This window comes from Ciona intestinalis, unplaced genomic scaffold, assembly GCF_000224145.3.
Source record: "Ciona intestinalis unplaced genomic scaffold, KH HT001166.1, whole genome shotgun sequence".
Taxonomy (NCBI): Eukaryota; Metazoa; Chordata; class Ascidiacea; order Phlebobranchia; family Cionidae; genus Ciona; species Ciona intestinalis.
This window is the reverse complement of record NW_004191487.1, coordinates 9,824-23,667: the sequence shown is the minus strand read 5'-3', so window position 1 is coordinate 23,667 and position 13,844 is coordinate 9,824. Positions and strand designations below refer to the sequence as shown.

The following is a 13,844-nucleotide window of genomic DNA, read 5'->3' as shown; positions in this document are numbered from 1 at the left end:
GTGGATTATGAAGCTTTGAAGGGACAAAGTCAAGATGCTGGAAATGCGATTGAAGAAAAATCTGTTTTAGAGGAAAAGTTGCTCGAAATCAGAATAGATTTCGATTCAAAAGTAACAGAAAACGATGAAATATCGGGGGAGAATTTTAAACTTGAAAATGAGGTTTCTATGTTGCTTAAAAATATCACGGAAGCACAAAGTCATCATGACTCGATGGTTTGTGGGTTGAAAGAAGATAACCTTGGGTTGGTGGGTAAAGTGGGAGTGTTGGAAAGTGAAGTGGATCGGTTGAAGAGGGAGGGTGCAACAGTGGTGGAACAGCTGGAAAGTGAAGTGGATCGGTTGAAGAGGGAGGATGCAATAGTGGTGGAACAGCTGGAAAGTGAAGTGGATCGGTTAAAGAGGGAGGGTGCAACGATGAAAGAAGAGCTGGAAGGGTATGTATAAGTAAATTATCGTATGTTACACTTGCACAGTATAAGCTAAACGTAAACCACTAATAAGTCTGTTGCTCTAGTTACTTTTGCAGCTGTATTACAAATTACAATGTTTATTTTACTAATATTGAAAATTTGTCACAGTAAACATAATGAAGTCGCAAACCTGATGAAACAACTTGAATCAACTGAATTACAAGCGTCAACTTTGTCTGCGATGGTAGCGGAGTTGGAAGCAGCACGTGATGTTCATGTGGGGGAATATAAACAACTGGATGATCAATTAACAAAGGTGGACCAATGTTTTATTCTGTAGATGGTATATTCTGTTGAAAGTGTGAATAAATATTCCTACAGCGCAGTGGTTAGTGTTACCTCTAGTCTATAGGATAGGGGTTCAAAGCTCGATGCTGCTACCATTGTTTGGTGGGCATATTTGTCCTTGTGTAAGACACTTAACAGCAATTGCTACAACCCAGTACACCTTCTGGATTCAAGTAATCCATATTAACAAAGCTGAATTATTATATCTTTATACCACAGGTTAGGAGCGACTTCAAAACAGAGGTAGCAACCCTTGAGGAACGAAATAAATCCTTGGAACAAAAGCTTGAAGCTTCCTCTGATGATATGAGGGTTAAAGACGAATATATTGTGTGTGAGAAACGCGAGGCGGAAGAATTACGAGCGAGGCTTTCAGTGGCTGTGGCGAACATTGAGGAGTTAGAGGGATTTAAGGGACAGTTCTCGGAGATTGAAAACCGCCATAAAAACCTCGTATCTGAGTACGAGTGTATGGAGGTTGAGTTGTTGAGGGTAGGTGGGGAGAATGATGATCTGATGGTGGATGTTGGAAGGTTGAAGGAGGTTGTAGAGGAGAGGGAAGGTGAAGTAAAGGGGATGAGGGAGAAACTTCATCTGCTGGAGGTATGTGGGGTTTATATTATGGTATTTATGTTGGGAAAATGTTTACGTGCTCAAGTTTTTTATTTTATTCTTTATGGGTGAGGTCCTTATCAAGGACCTTGGATTTAGGCCAGATTTGGTCCATTACCCCAACACCCGGAAAGCCCATTTAGGTCCTTTGTGTGACCGGTGCCGTGACACGGCATATTTTTTCGATGAAAGCATCTAAACCACGGCACCAGACTCCTTAATAGTTAGTAATATATTCGCATAATAGTATAATGTATGGAATACTTTGTGTAAAATTGGTAAACATTTGGCTACCCCTGATGTTCGTTATGCAACCTTCTTTGATTATGATTGGATTTAAAGCCTCAAGTTTTATATATATACCAGAGGAGGCAAAAAGCTTATGTTATCTGCTAACAGAAGTAACACAATCTTATATAATGGTGGGTTATTTACCAGAATGTTGTGAGCGAAGCTGAAACGAGCAACTCACAAATGTCCACGGAGCTTCGGAAGTTAAACGAAGCCATCCAGCGAGAATCCTCCATCTCTAAGAGGAGAATCAGCTCCATGGAAGATGAGAATGAAGATCTAAGGAGGGAGGTGGGAGTTCTCCAGTTGGAGGTTGATGGAATGAAGAAAGAGGAGCAGGGAGCAAAGGATGCGATGATGATGAGCGAGGATCGGATCCGGTTATTGGAAGATGAAGTTGTGATCTTGGAGAGGGAGAAGCAAAAGTTGGAGGTTTGTAGGAATTGTTGTGTTGATTATTTGACTATTTGAGAACAAGATGATGTGGCTTGACATCAACATTTACTTTTTTTCTGTATTTTTACCACTGCAAAAACAGAAAACATCATTTATTGTCCAACTTTTTAAACAAAGAAACAAGTGTCCCCTGCAAACAGCTTGGTACCTGTGGTGTAACAACAAAAAATATATTTTAAATTATCTTTAAGAAGAAGCACGTTTAACCCTCTAAATTCACTTATAATCTAGCAGCAAATATTAAGTTTCCAACAATTTGAAGTCAATCTTATTGTGACCCAGATGTCAAAAATAAAGTTTTTATTTATTCCAGGATGCTAATGATAAATTAAAAGATGATCACTCTCGTCTCCAACTGGATGTTGCACAGTTGAGAGTTGATCTTGAAGATGCGGGATCATCATTACAGAGGATGGGGGAAGATAAAGACGGTTTGATCCTTCAAGTTGAGAGGTTGACGAACAATCTGTTGGAATCTTCACATAATCTTCATGAATTGCAGTTGGTGTTGGATGATCAAAAACTAAAGGTTTGTATAAACTGGTTTAATAACAAAGGTGTAGTGTTATAGGTGCCTGGTGTGGAAGTAAGGGAACAGCTGGCATCCCAAATTACAAACATGGTGGCAGCGACGGCATATGTTCTAATCAAATAATAACTTCTTGCTTTTTTTATCTTAACTAATTTAATTTCACTTGTTATCTATAACACCTACACCAATGAAAAATAAAACAGTTCACAAGTATATAAAGTCCAGTGTATTAGATGGTGGACAATAAACAAATAGACCTTATTACCATGTTGTGACTACTGCCCACTTATGGTACTTAACTGTATTTGAGCAATAACACTCCAGGTTCACTGAGAACTTAATAACATGGCGCGTATGTAGATACGTGTGTTAATGGTGTTGTTTTAGATTGAAGACAATGAACAAACAAACATTGTTACGATGTTGGATCTTCAAACCACCAATGCTGGCCTTACAAGGAAGGTTTGTGATGTCACAGAGAAACTCATTCAAGCGGAACAACGCGAACAAAACTTCGAGTCACGGTTCAGTGAGTTGGAAGCGAGGTCATTGAAGCGCGACATTGAGTTGGACGAAGCATCCAAGAAAGCCGTCGTGGATTTTAATCTTATGCGGAAGGAGGTGGGCTGTGGGATAATATGTGTTTAAAAACAAAGGGTTTAAAACACAGGGAAAGCAAGGGTTATTAGCAATGTGCGTTGATTTTTTAAAATTACAGAAAAAATTACTGTGACAATAAAATGTGGGTAGACCCGCCTACCCCTCCGCTCCCACCCAAGTTAGACTTATAACATGGGTGGGGTTGGGGTGGTGGACAATCTGTTTGGGTTGGTTAGGGTTCAAAGCATCAGCAGTTGATTAATAGAAGTTATTCTTAGTAAATCTCACTCTTACTCCCCGCTAAAAGTTTTCTCAATCGCTGTATAATGTAAATCCCTTCCATCAGGTTGAGGTTTTGGAAGCAAATAACGTCAAACTAACCGAGGAAATCGAGAATTTAAAAATCAACGAAGTTTTATCGGACTCGAAGCTCGAGTCTGCGTTGGAATCGCTCATGCACGCAAGGGAGGAACTCAACCGTGAAGTTACGCGGAACGAGGAATTGAAGAAGCAAGTTGAGGGTTTGCAGTCACGTTGTAATGATAATGTGTGAGTAATCGGGGCAAGCTAAAGTGATCACTTTGTGGGTGGTTTATCTGTATGACTTACAATTTGCACAAGCCATTGGTTGAGCAATGTCTTTAAACTGTTTTAAACACATATATCGGTTTAAGTGGCTGGCATAAAATCCTGCATTCTTTGCTTATGATAGTGTCTAATCAGGGAGCCATGGCACTGGGAGTTAGTTGTGCCTTATGCCCACTGTCAACCCATAACAAGGGTGTTCTATTGACCACAATATGTGTTCATATGCATTTTCGGGTTACAAAAACATATATCTTAAGTTTAGGCCAGAGTAGGCCCATCACCCTGTTGAATTATAACAATAAAGTCTTTATGTCACCAGAGTAAAGCAACTAACGGAGGAAAAGCTAAAGTTGGAAAAAGAAGTTGAAAAAATAACGGAAAACTTAAACTGATGACGTTAACAGCTCGTCGTAAAGAGAAAGAGGTGACAATATCTATTTAAGTATTTTACTTGGTGTGTATTCATTATAATAGAGTTGAAAGCAAAAATTGTGGCATAAAATAAGACTATGTATTTGGAGGTGAACTGAAAGTGACAACAAAGAAATGGTATTTGGAAACGTCTGTTTTTAACATTTCCAGCCAATGCAGTATGTTCTCGACATCACAGTTATGTTTACCTGAACAATGTTGGTTCATTCAGAGTCAATGTAGGTGCTGATTTTTCATCCAAACTGTTGTGTTGTGCAGAAATTTACTCCCGCTAAAGCATGAAAGTACCACAGATACAAATTGAGTTCTGAGTGATTTTAAAATTCTAAACAATGTAAAGAAACCTGGCATACCATGGGACTTGGTGTTTATACCAGAGTTGGCCCATTACTTGTTGTGGCAGCATGGGTGTCGGGTTAATGGGCCAACCATGGCCTAAATAACCCGTCCCATAGCATGCCACACAGCATGACCTCACCTATATAACATACAAGTAACCAACCATTCCTCCCACAGTTGATTCGATTCCAACATTCCTTCAAACCTCCTGTGCACTCAACCGATAAGTCACATGACTCAGAATCCAGCCAATCAGGGCACAGCAAAGTTGTGAGGAGGAAATCACCTCGTAAAAGTGGGGGGTAAGATGGTGCTTGGGTTTGTTGTATATACTTGGTGTTGGTTGGTGTGGCTACCTATAGTTAAGAGGTTACGGGTTCAAGGCTTGACACCACCATTGTTTGTTTGTATGGACAAGACACTTAACGACAATTGTTCCAACAAGTGAATCATTATGGGTGGTTTTAATCATCAGCCATACACAAAAAAAATTAGTCTGAAATACATAACCCGTGTCAAAGTTACGTTCGTGGTAACTTGTAAGCGGGCACGGGGTGTATGAAACAGTTATAACGACTGTTGTTGCCCCTCCATGCAAGGATAAATAAGTTACATACGATCAATCATTATTCAACTTAGACACCCCCTATAAGTAGCCGCAGCCTATCCCTGCCCGACCACATTAATTTGAGACCATAAATTAGAGTTTAGATTCAGTTAAAGATAAAAAACAAAGTTTAATTTCATCCCCCCCACAGCAAATCCCTTCGAATGTTGGTTCATAACGACAGCGAATCCACCCTCGCACCCTGTGTATCGGAAGGAACATCAGGGTCAGCTTCACCTGTTTATCAACTTGAAGGCTTGCCTCATTTGGTTAAGAAAGGTGACATATATGTAACATGTATGCGTGTAATGTGTTATAGCTTATTACAAATGTGTATATGGCTTTAAACAGTGGCGCAGCCAGAAAAAAATAAGGAGGGGGTTTAATCATAATATTTTTCAAAAAAAATTTTTTTTTTTTTTTTGGGGGGGGGTTTAAAAAGAGGGCGTCACGACCCCCGAAACCCCCTGGCTGCGCCACTGGCTGTAAATGTACTAATGACACGCTACTATAGTAGTTTACTACAATCTACAATACACACTGTAGTCTGTGAATATTTTACTAATTAACAACGTTTATAAAAATGTTTCGGCGTGTGTTGTGTAAAACTGTCATAGTAATAGTATATGCTGCAATTGAGCTATAACAGTTTTACACGACATGTGTTTTATGCAATTGTAAAAGTTTCACAGACCAGTGTGTGTGTATTGTAGTAAACTGCTTTAGATACTTTGTGTTTTACAACCTTCTTATTATTGTGGATTAGTTTAGATTTGTTTTGTTACGTAATCCAACCCAGCTACTGCATACTGATGTTGTTGATCATATAATTTCAAATGCCCGCTTAGGCATAAAACATTGATGTTATGAATATGCAATCAAGCAAAACTAAATGGATTATAATTTCATGGACCAATGAAACAGAGGCACCAGTATGTCTGTTGTCTAGACACAAATTATCAACCAATCCATGGTTTGATCCAATCTATGACATTACTGGGTTGTCTATATTGTCAGTCATACAGAAAACAATCTCACACAAAGTTACATACGTGGTAACTTACAAGCGTGCACGAGGTGTACGAAACAGAACACCCGTGGGCCGTGTTATAACGACTATTGTTGTTACCCTGCCATGCGTAGATAAATAAGTTACATACGTGGTAACTTGTAAGCTGGCACGAGGTTTATGAAACAGAACACCCGTGGTATAACAACTGTCATTGCCCAGCCATGCGTAGATAAATAAGTTACATACGTGGTAACTCGTAAGCTGGCATGTACACTGACTATCGTTGCCCCGCTATGCAAGGATAAATAAGTTGAATTAAATAAACTAAATACACATTAAAGCAGAATAATAACACATGGATAACTTTAGGTTTTGCCGACATACCACAAGGCTTCTCCAGCCCCCATGTTATGCGACGACAAAACTTGACCAAAACCAAAGTTCTCGTTGCTGAAGCATTGGCAAGTAAGAAGCAGCCATCTCATGCACAAGGTGTGTATTCTCATTTGTATAAGGGAGTAGGAATCTTATGTATTTACAAATCAGGAGTTTTGTAGCAAACTATCAGCCAACTCTGGTCTAAATCCCAGGTCCCATGGCTTACCCCGCTATAGAACCTCACCCATATAGAATAGAATGTATATACAATGTTGTTTAGACATAAAGGGTTTTAGATTTCTGGCATTGTATTTTTAATATTAACTTGACATGGATGTGGGAAAAGGTGTTGAACAATGGCTTATATATGAATTTAAAATCACTTAAACAAATCCCAAACTTCAAATCCTTACTCGTTAAATACTTTCTTATTAAATTGATTTCTTTTGACTTGAATTGTTTGTTTTTAGAAACGAGAATAAAGAAGGAGAAGTCGCCATCTAAACCACAGGTAGGTTATGTGTGATATTACTGTTGTGTATTATGTAGGGTATTTAAGCCAACTGTGGTCTACATCCCAGATCCTAAGACAGTCCCCATAATAGGAACATTTAGAATATAAAGAAATGTAAGTAAAGATGTAAGATCCTCAAGTCTGTATTAAATCTTAAACATTTCAAAGTCTGTTTTTTTATTCTATACTTTACAATTTTTAACAAAGTTAAAATAAAACAATCACAAAGTTACATACGTGGTAACTCGTAAGCAGGCACGAGGTGTATGAAACAGAACCCCCGTGTTATAACGACTGTCGCTGCCACGCTATGCGAGGATAAATGTCAACAAAGTTACATTTTTTCACCCATTTTATTTTATCAGAAACTGCATCTTGGATCAAAGTTGATAAAAAAGGAGAAAAAGGTACAGTTTTACAATTTCCCCAATAAATTTACAATATTTCTATTTTCTAACCAACAATATTGTCTCTAGCTTGGGAAATCCCCTTCAAGTTCACTTCTCGAAGCTCCAACATTGTTACAAAACATAACAAACAGTCCGAAACAATCTCCCAGCTCTCTACTCCCTCCTAGTGGTCGACAAACAGCGAGAGCGTTGTCGTTAAACTCCGCCGATGAAGTTCATTTATCGCAACATTCGGTCGATAATTGTAAAACACAATAACAACTTTTTTACTGCCATTTCTTTAGTTTCCATGTCACTGCAGCTACACACCCCATTAGTTGAATATTTGTTCTTTTTCACAACTTATCATTAATTTAGTTGACGTATACTTTGGTTTCATTACAAATCTCATTTTTTGCTTACTTTTTTATAATTTTTTTTCTATTGTAATTTTAGTGTTTTTCATTTTGTATTCGGAAATAGGTGTGTACGTTCAGACAACTGCCATGTTTAAAGGAATTGTTCAATGTGTTTTATGGCCATACACAATTTGTTTTTGGTATAAAAACTACAGGAATTTTGTATTTGCAAAGAGATATACACCATAGTTCTTCATTTTAATAAATATTTCTTTTCAGGAACATTGGCCGCCGTTTTAGTAAAAAAATACGGGTTATTAAAACAGCTTTAATTCTATAAATAGAAAATCGATAAAAATTCCTGAAGGTTTTAAAATCACATTATTGTGACGTTGACAATTTAAGGTCGTTCCGCTTCATTACACATGAGTGTTGTCGCGAAACGACGGAGTCGACCGCTGTGTTACGTCACAAGACAGCTTTTGTCCGGCGTCCCCGGTTAGATCGTCATTTCCTGTTTATGGGTTACAAATAATAAGCAAAGATTCTAGAAACTAAAGTCATATTACTATAATATACAATAATACCATAGAGTATACTATGTTAATACAAAGGCAGTTGATTTAAAGAACCAACAAGTCAAGGTCAGAGTTCGATTCAAGTTATATCAACATTGCGTGTAATTAGATATCACACAGAAGATTATAAAGCAAAATACATTAGCAAGGTTATCTTATGTATAACGTTTATTTTTAAGTTATTTTATCTAATGTGCGACAACGTGTTTAATTACTATTGCAACAGAGTTAATAGTTTAGCTTTATTAGTAAATTGGTTGTGAATGAATGGGACATATTTAAGACTAATGTTTTTAACGTTTATAAACTACAACATTTAAAGATTCAAGATTGTGTTAATTTATGTTAAAAAAACACATAACAACACATTTGAGGTAAAAAATATTTATGTCTTTCAACACTAATGTCAATATTCGAAAATATTTAGATAAAAAAAATGACCTATAAAACTTCTGAGAAAACGTAAACAGCTCCTTGGTGATAAATATTGAAGAAATAATTGTTTTTTACCTCTAATTCATCAATGTTTATTAAAAAACGTAACTATTTGGTTGGCCATACTACGTGTCCAGGCCCCAACACAAAATATTTCCTGACATTGGTCAAAATCATTATTAATGGTTGCGACTTATTAACCGAATATCACTCTCTTCTTTTCACAAGTGGGCGCTCTTATTAAGTTTTAAATTTTGAAAAAACACTTTAAATTGGTAATAAGTGTAAAACAAATTACTTAAATACTGAAAATACCTTTATAAATATATAAAACACTAGTAAAGACATCTTTCCCAAATTAGGTAGGTTGTATACGCTCTTTCGTTTTGTTTACTATCCATGGCTCTGTGGTGTAACGGTTAGCGTGCCGTCATTAATCTCTTTGTTTCGTTCCTACTGGATTGGAGTCCCGCATAGTGCAATACGTTTTACTTTTTTAAATTTTTTTGGTGTAATTAGCATTGGGGGGGGGGTTAGAAGTTAGGGGCTAGGGGGTTAAGTTTTATGTGTGTAAACTGTAAAACTAACTGTTAGTAAACAACTTTATAAAATATTGAAATACTATACCAATACACGTTTTATATGTCACAAAAACGACGTTTTTTAAAAGTCCCTAGATAATAATAATAAAAAAATTAGCACACTTGTGAAAAAAGAGAGTGATATTCGGATAATAAGTCGCATGTATTGTTAATTAGAGGGAATGCATAAATAGCTAAACATATTTGAAACGTTTTTTTGCATTGGTTGGAATGTTTACAGTGCAAACAAGGTTTAGGGTTTGCATACCTGCTGCGACCCCAGGTTCAGCGGCTTTAGTTTTTACACACAGAATCCTAACTCTGCCCTAATTTAGATATTTTATATATATACTGTTTATTTTAAATTTAGCAATATATGTCTACTGACAGGTCAGTAGAGTAAGTTTCTAATTCACCAAAAAAATGGCTGAAAAACTTCGCGATGGAATCGGACGAGAACTTCGATACATGGAATACAAATTCCGCAAGAAGAGATCGGACCAACATAAAGATAAAAAGAAGACAAAACAAAACCAGTATGGCAAGAACTACCCATCAATGGAGCAATTCAGTAGCAGTAACTTATCCCCAGACATGGCAGAAGCTGTTCCTTCTAATACAGGGGAAGAGGATCTACAGTTGCAGGTGTGTTCAAAATATATACTTGTGATTTTTATTGTTATTTGTGTGAATCTGCCCTTGATTCGAATGCTTATGAAGTTGGACGATTCATGTAACCAAACAACAGTCAGAATAAAGTGCTACAAAATGTGTAAAAATCAGAATAATATCTAACGAGTAGTTTAACATAAAAGAGCTTCTATTTAAATAAAAGACTGATAATAACATTTTTAGGCCAAACATATTTCGCATTGAACATAATTCATTGGACTCTGAACTTTTGTCCGTTGTGTATTTTGTATTACTTGATCATGACTGTTATTTGTTACAAGAATCGTCCAACTTCATGAGCACTAGATCAGGGGCCGGTTTCACGTAAATTATCACAGTTAATCAATGGCTACTTGTTATTTTATTGGGTTCATGTTCTGTTTATCATTTTTATAGCAAAGTTGAATGCAAATGATTATGGTTTCTAAATGACTGATATTAGTAAACACAGGAGATTTGTTTAAGTTCAATATTTTGTTAAATTTTATTTGACAAAATATACTGTAAAAAGTATTTTCCTAAACTGCACAAAATGGTAGATGGCATGGCCAACTCTTGCTAAAATCACAAGTGTTCAAGTAATTTAAATGCACAAAATAAGTTGGTGTTGTCATAGCTTTTCTATCAATTATTTCTAATTTACGCTGTTAAGCGTCATATTGTAAACACACCAAAGAATTTATTCAAATTCAATATTTGGCAAAATTTTATTTGTTTTATTTAAAAACCTTTTTTTCTAAATTACAAAAGCCAAATCTTGCCCAAATCACAAGTGTGCCTTGGTCCATGGGCTATATAATATAAATGCGTAAAATAAGTTGTTGTTGTCATAACTTTGTTAGGTGGCGTTAGCCATGAGTAAAGAAGAAGCATCGGAACAAAACAGAGAGGAACAGAGCGACAAAATACGTCTCGAGCTCGCTTTAAAGGAAAGTGCGCAAGTGGCGGATGCAACAGTTGCAAAGATGCAGTCCAAGCCTGCAGTTAATGGAACTGCTGACCCTTGGGGACAACCACCACAACCACAGAGTAATGTTGGTTTATTTGGAGCTCCAGCTTCGAAAGGGTTTGAATCTAACGCATGGGAAGCCCCCTCAGTGAATGGAAACAGCAGTTTATTCGACGCACCACCACAACCTACTGCTCCAGCTGCAAACACATGGGGAGGTACAAGCACTGGGATATTACCTCCTCCACAGAAAAGCCCCGTTCGACAGAGCATGCCATGGGGGGTCACTGCACCCGCCCCTCAAGTTACCCAACCCTCTCAACCCCCAGTTGACCCCTGGGGTTCATCAGCCCCACTTACAACACCCCAAGCCAACCCATGGGACTCCAAGCCACCCCCACCCACACAGCCGGACCCGTGGGCAAATATATCAACCCCAGCACCAGCCCCCGCCTCCAAACCTGAGTTGGACCCATGGGGTTCCTCTGCCCCCCAAACTGCACCAAATCCCTGGGATTCCACCCCTAACCCACCAACAACCACCAGCAATGCTTTTCAACCCCCAACTTCATCGTTCGACCCCCCACAGTCCAACCCCCTTGAAGATTTCTCGACTCTCAACGTACAAGAGCCGTCAGCCAAACCCCTCACGGCTTCTGACTTGCTGACGATTGGCATCATGACACCACAAGCCCCTGGCATGAAGCCACAGACCACAGATGTCAATGACAACCAAGTTAATGGTGACACGGCAGCGGCAGGTAACTTCCTCGGCACCAAGGCTTCCCTAATCAACATGGATAACCTGGTTACCAAGTCGCCAACCACCAACCCATATATGATGTCCACACCGACCTCCGGATCTTTTGGTGCGGCTCGTAACCCATTCAACCAGAAAGGGCCTTCATTAAGTTTGAACCAATTGAAAGTAGAAAAAGGTTCAGAGTTCGGTGTAGGAGCCGCCCCTGCCCCCAAAGCCATCAACCCAACCCCATTCAGCCTCCCAGCAACAGGATACCCCATGGCCCCCGCAACACAACAGTCAACATATGGTGTTCCAGGAATGATGCCAACACCAAACCCATATATGCAACAAGCAGCCATGGCAAACTACCAACAGCAACCAAATCAATCTCTTTTCTGAGGTTTCTAAGGTTTGTTGCTTCTAGGATAATGGTGGGCAGGCCGGCAGGCTATGGTACATTTACAATATTTTGATCAACCAGAATATAAACAATTCTTATTTCAGCTTCACATTTAAAACATTGTTAATTTGGCTTGCATGTTCAATTGGGTAATATGTAGTCTGTACCAAAATATTTGTTCATCTTTGTTCTTGAAACTTGCAAAGTGATTTCATTTGCTTAAAACTTTGTTTATAATCGTTATTTATTTTCCTGTGCGGATGTTTTGTTAGCTTAGGCGCCAAACCTGGGGTGGCAGGGTGGGCAGGCCTACCCTGAAATTTTCTTCACTGCATTAATCAGTAAACATTAGAACCAATAAGTTAATAAATTTTACAGTGTAGTGTGTCTAACTATCCCTGCCTCCAGTTTGGGTTCATGTTTGTTATAGTTTCACTTTATTGGCTTGTCCCGCCAAACATTCCAGCACTTAGAGCTGTAACTGCAATTCTCTTAGAAAACTTTGTAAATTTTGAATGTAACTTAATCAAGTACCTTTAAATGCATGAGACTTCATGTAAAATCAACCTAAAGCAAAATGCGGGTTTTTGAATTGACTGCCTTTGTGTTTTGAATTCCCTTTATATGGTATTATAGTTTGTATATATTTAATGATTACATCGCATATGCTGCTTATTATATCATTGTGAATCAGTTACCTGCATTGTTCTAAATAGTGCCTTGCTTAAGCAACAAAAATTAGTGGCAAAAATACTGAAATAGCAACGACCATGTTTATAATTATGTTTAAATCACAAATATGTGTTCATTTTTTCCAACCTGTCCTTTAAATGCGGACATAGTGGAAGGGCTTGGGGCTGGGGTTCCCCTTCCCCCTTTAAATTTCTCTCAAATCAATCACAAAATCGGCAAATTACTAAAATTCAGATCAATTTATATTAAGTGGTTGTCCCTTGGTAACTTTGGATATTCTGTATCTAATAACCAGTTAGATACATCAGTTGTTGACAGGCACATAACATTGTGGTTCAGTTAAGGGTCATACACTCAAGTAGCAATCCAGATGTTTAAACTTCCAAAATCAAATCTTCATATTTGCACCATGTAAAAATCACTTCAATATCTTGTAGGTTTTATTCTACATATTCCCCCAATGTATCTTTGCCATGTATATTACTATTGGTTCGTAACCGTATTTAAAAGTACATTGACATACTGTTGTTCATATTTCTCCTCTCTTGTACAAAACCTCTCATTTTGTAAAGGATTTTCATGATGTAGTTATCGTTAGTGTAGCGAACATGGAATTTTTCCAATATTATTCTTATTCTACCATACTGCGCATTTGTGTGTCGGGTGTATGTAATTAGAGCAAGAATACAATCAAACAAAACTAGAAACATGATGTATTGTGACGTAGCAGACGGTCGTCAACATGAATAATCGACTGGAAGAATATGCATTATGACGTCATATGGCGTGATTTCCAGTAAATGATAAATTTGCGAATTTCATTATTACGTCATAAACAAGAGCACGAAGATCTCGAATAAATCCTTTGTTTGATAAAAGCGATGTTTCTTGACAACGACAAGCGTTCTTTCGTTTAATCCA

At 37.8% G+C, this 13,844-nt stretch overlaps 2 protein-coding genes across 2 annotated transcripts in view; both read left to right on the top strand.

The window, feature by feature from the left end:
- LOC100179221 (myosin-11) overlaps positions 1-6,722 on the top strand; it is an 8,848-nt gene extending 2,126 nt beyond the window's left edge. Inside the window, exons 4-14 of the mRNA XM_026840261.1 lie at positions 6-437; positions 582-729; positions 981-1,364; positions 1,812-2,096; positions 2,434-2,649; positions 3,040-3,273; positions 3,599-3,801; positions 4,160-4,264; positions 4,789-4,913; positions 5,370-5,497; positions 6,600-6,722. Of these exons, the coding sequence (XP_026696062.1) occupies positions 6-437; positions 582-729; positions 981-1,364; positions 1,812-2,096; positions 2,434-2,649; positions 3,040-3,273; positions 3,599-3,801; positions 4,160-4,232 (1,975 nt within the window). The 3' untranslated portion in view covers positions 4,233-4,264; positions 4,789-4,913; positions 5,370-5,497; positions 6,600-6,722. The remainder of the gene's footprint in view (positions 1-5; positions 438-581; positions 730-980; positions 1,365-1,811; positions 2,097-2,433; positions 2,650-3,039; positions 3,274-3,598; positions 3,802-4,159; positions 4,265-4,788; positions 4,914-5,369; positions 5,498-6,599) is intronic.
- A 3,132-nt stretch (positions 6,723-9,854) lies between these two features.
- On the top strand, positions 9,855-13,630 carry LOC100178401 (epsin-1). Its single transcript, XM_002124419.2, has 2 exons — positions 9,855-10,109; positions 10,979-13,630. Exons 1-2 carry the CDS (start codon positions 9,888-9,890, stop codon positions 12,227-12,229), a joined length of 1,473 nt encoding a protein of 490 aa, XP_002124455.1. The 5' UTR covers positions 9,855-9,887; the 3' UTR covers positions 12,230-13,630.
- Positions 13,631-13,844: the final 214 nt, after the last annotated feature.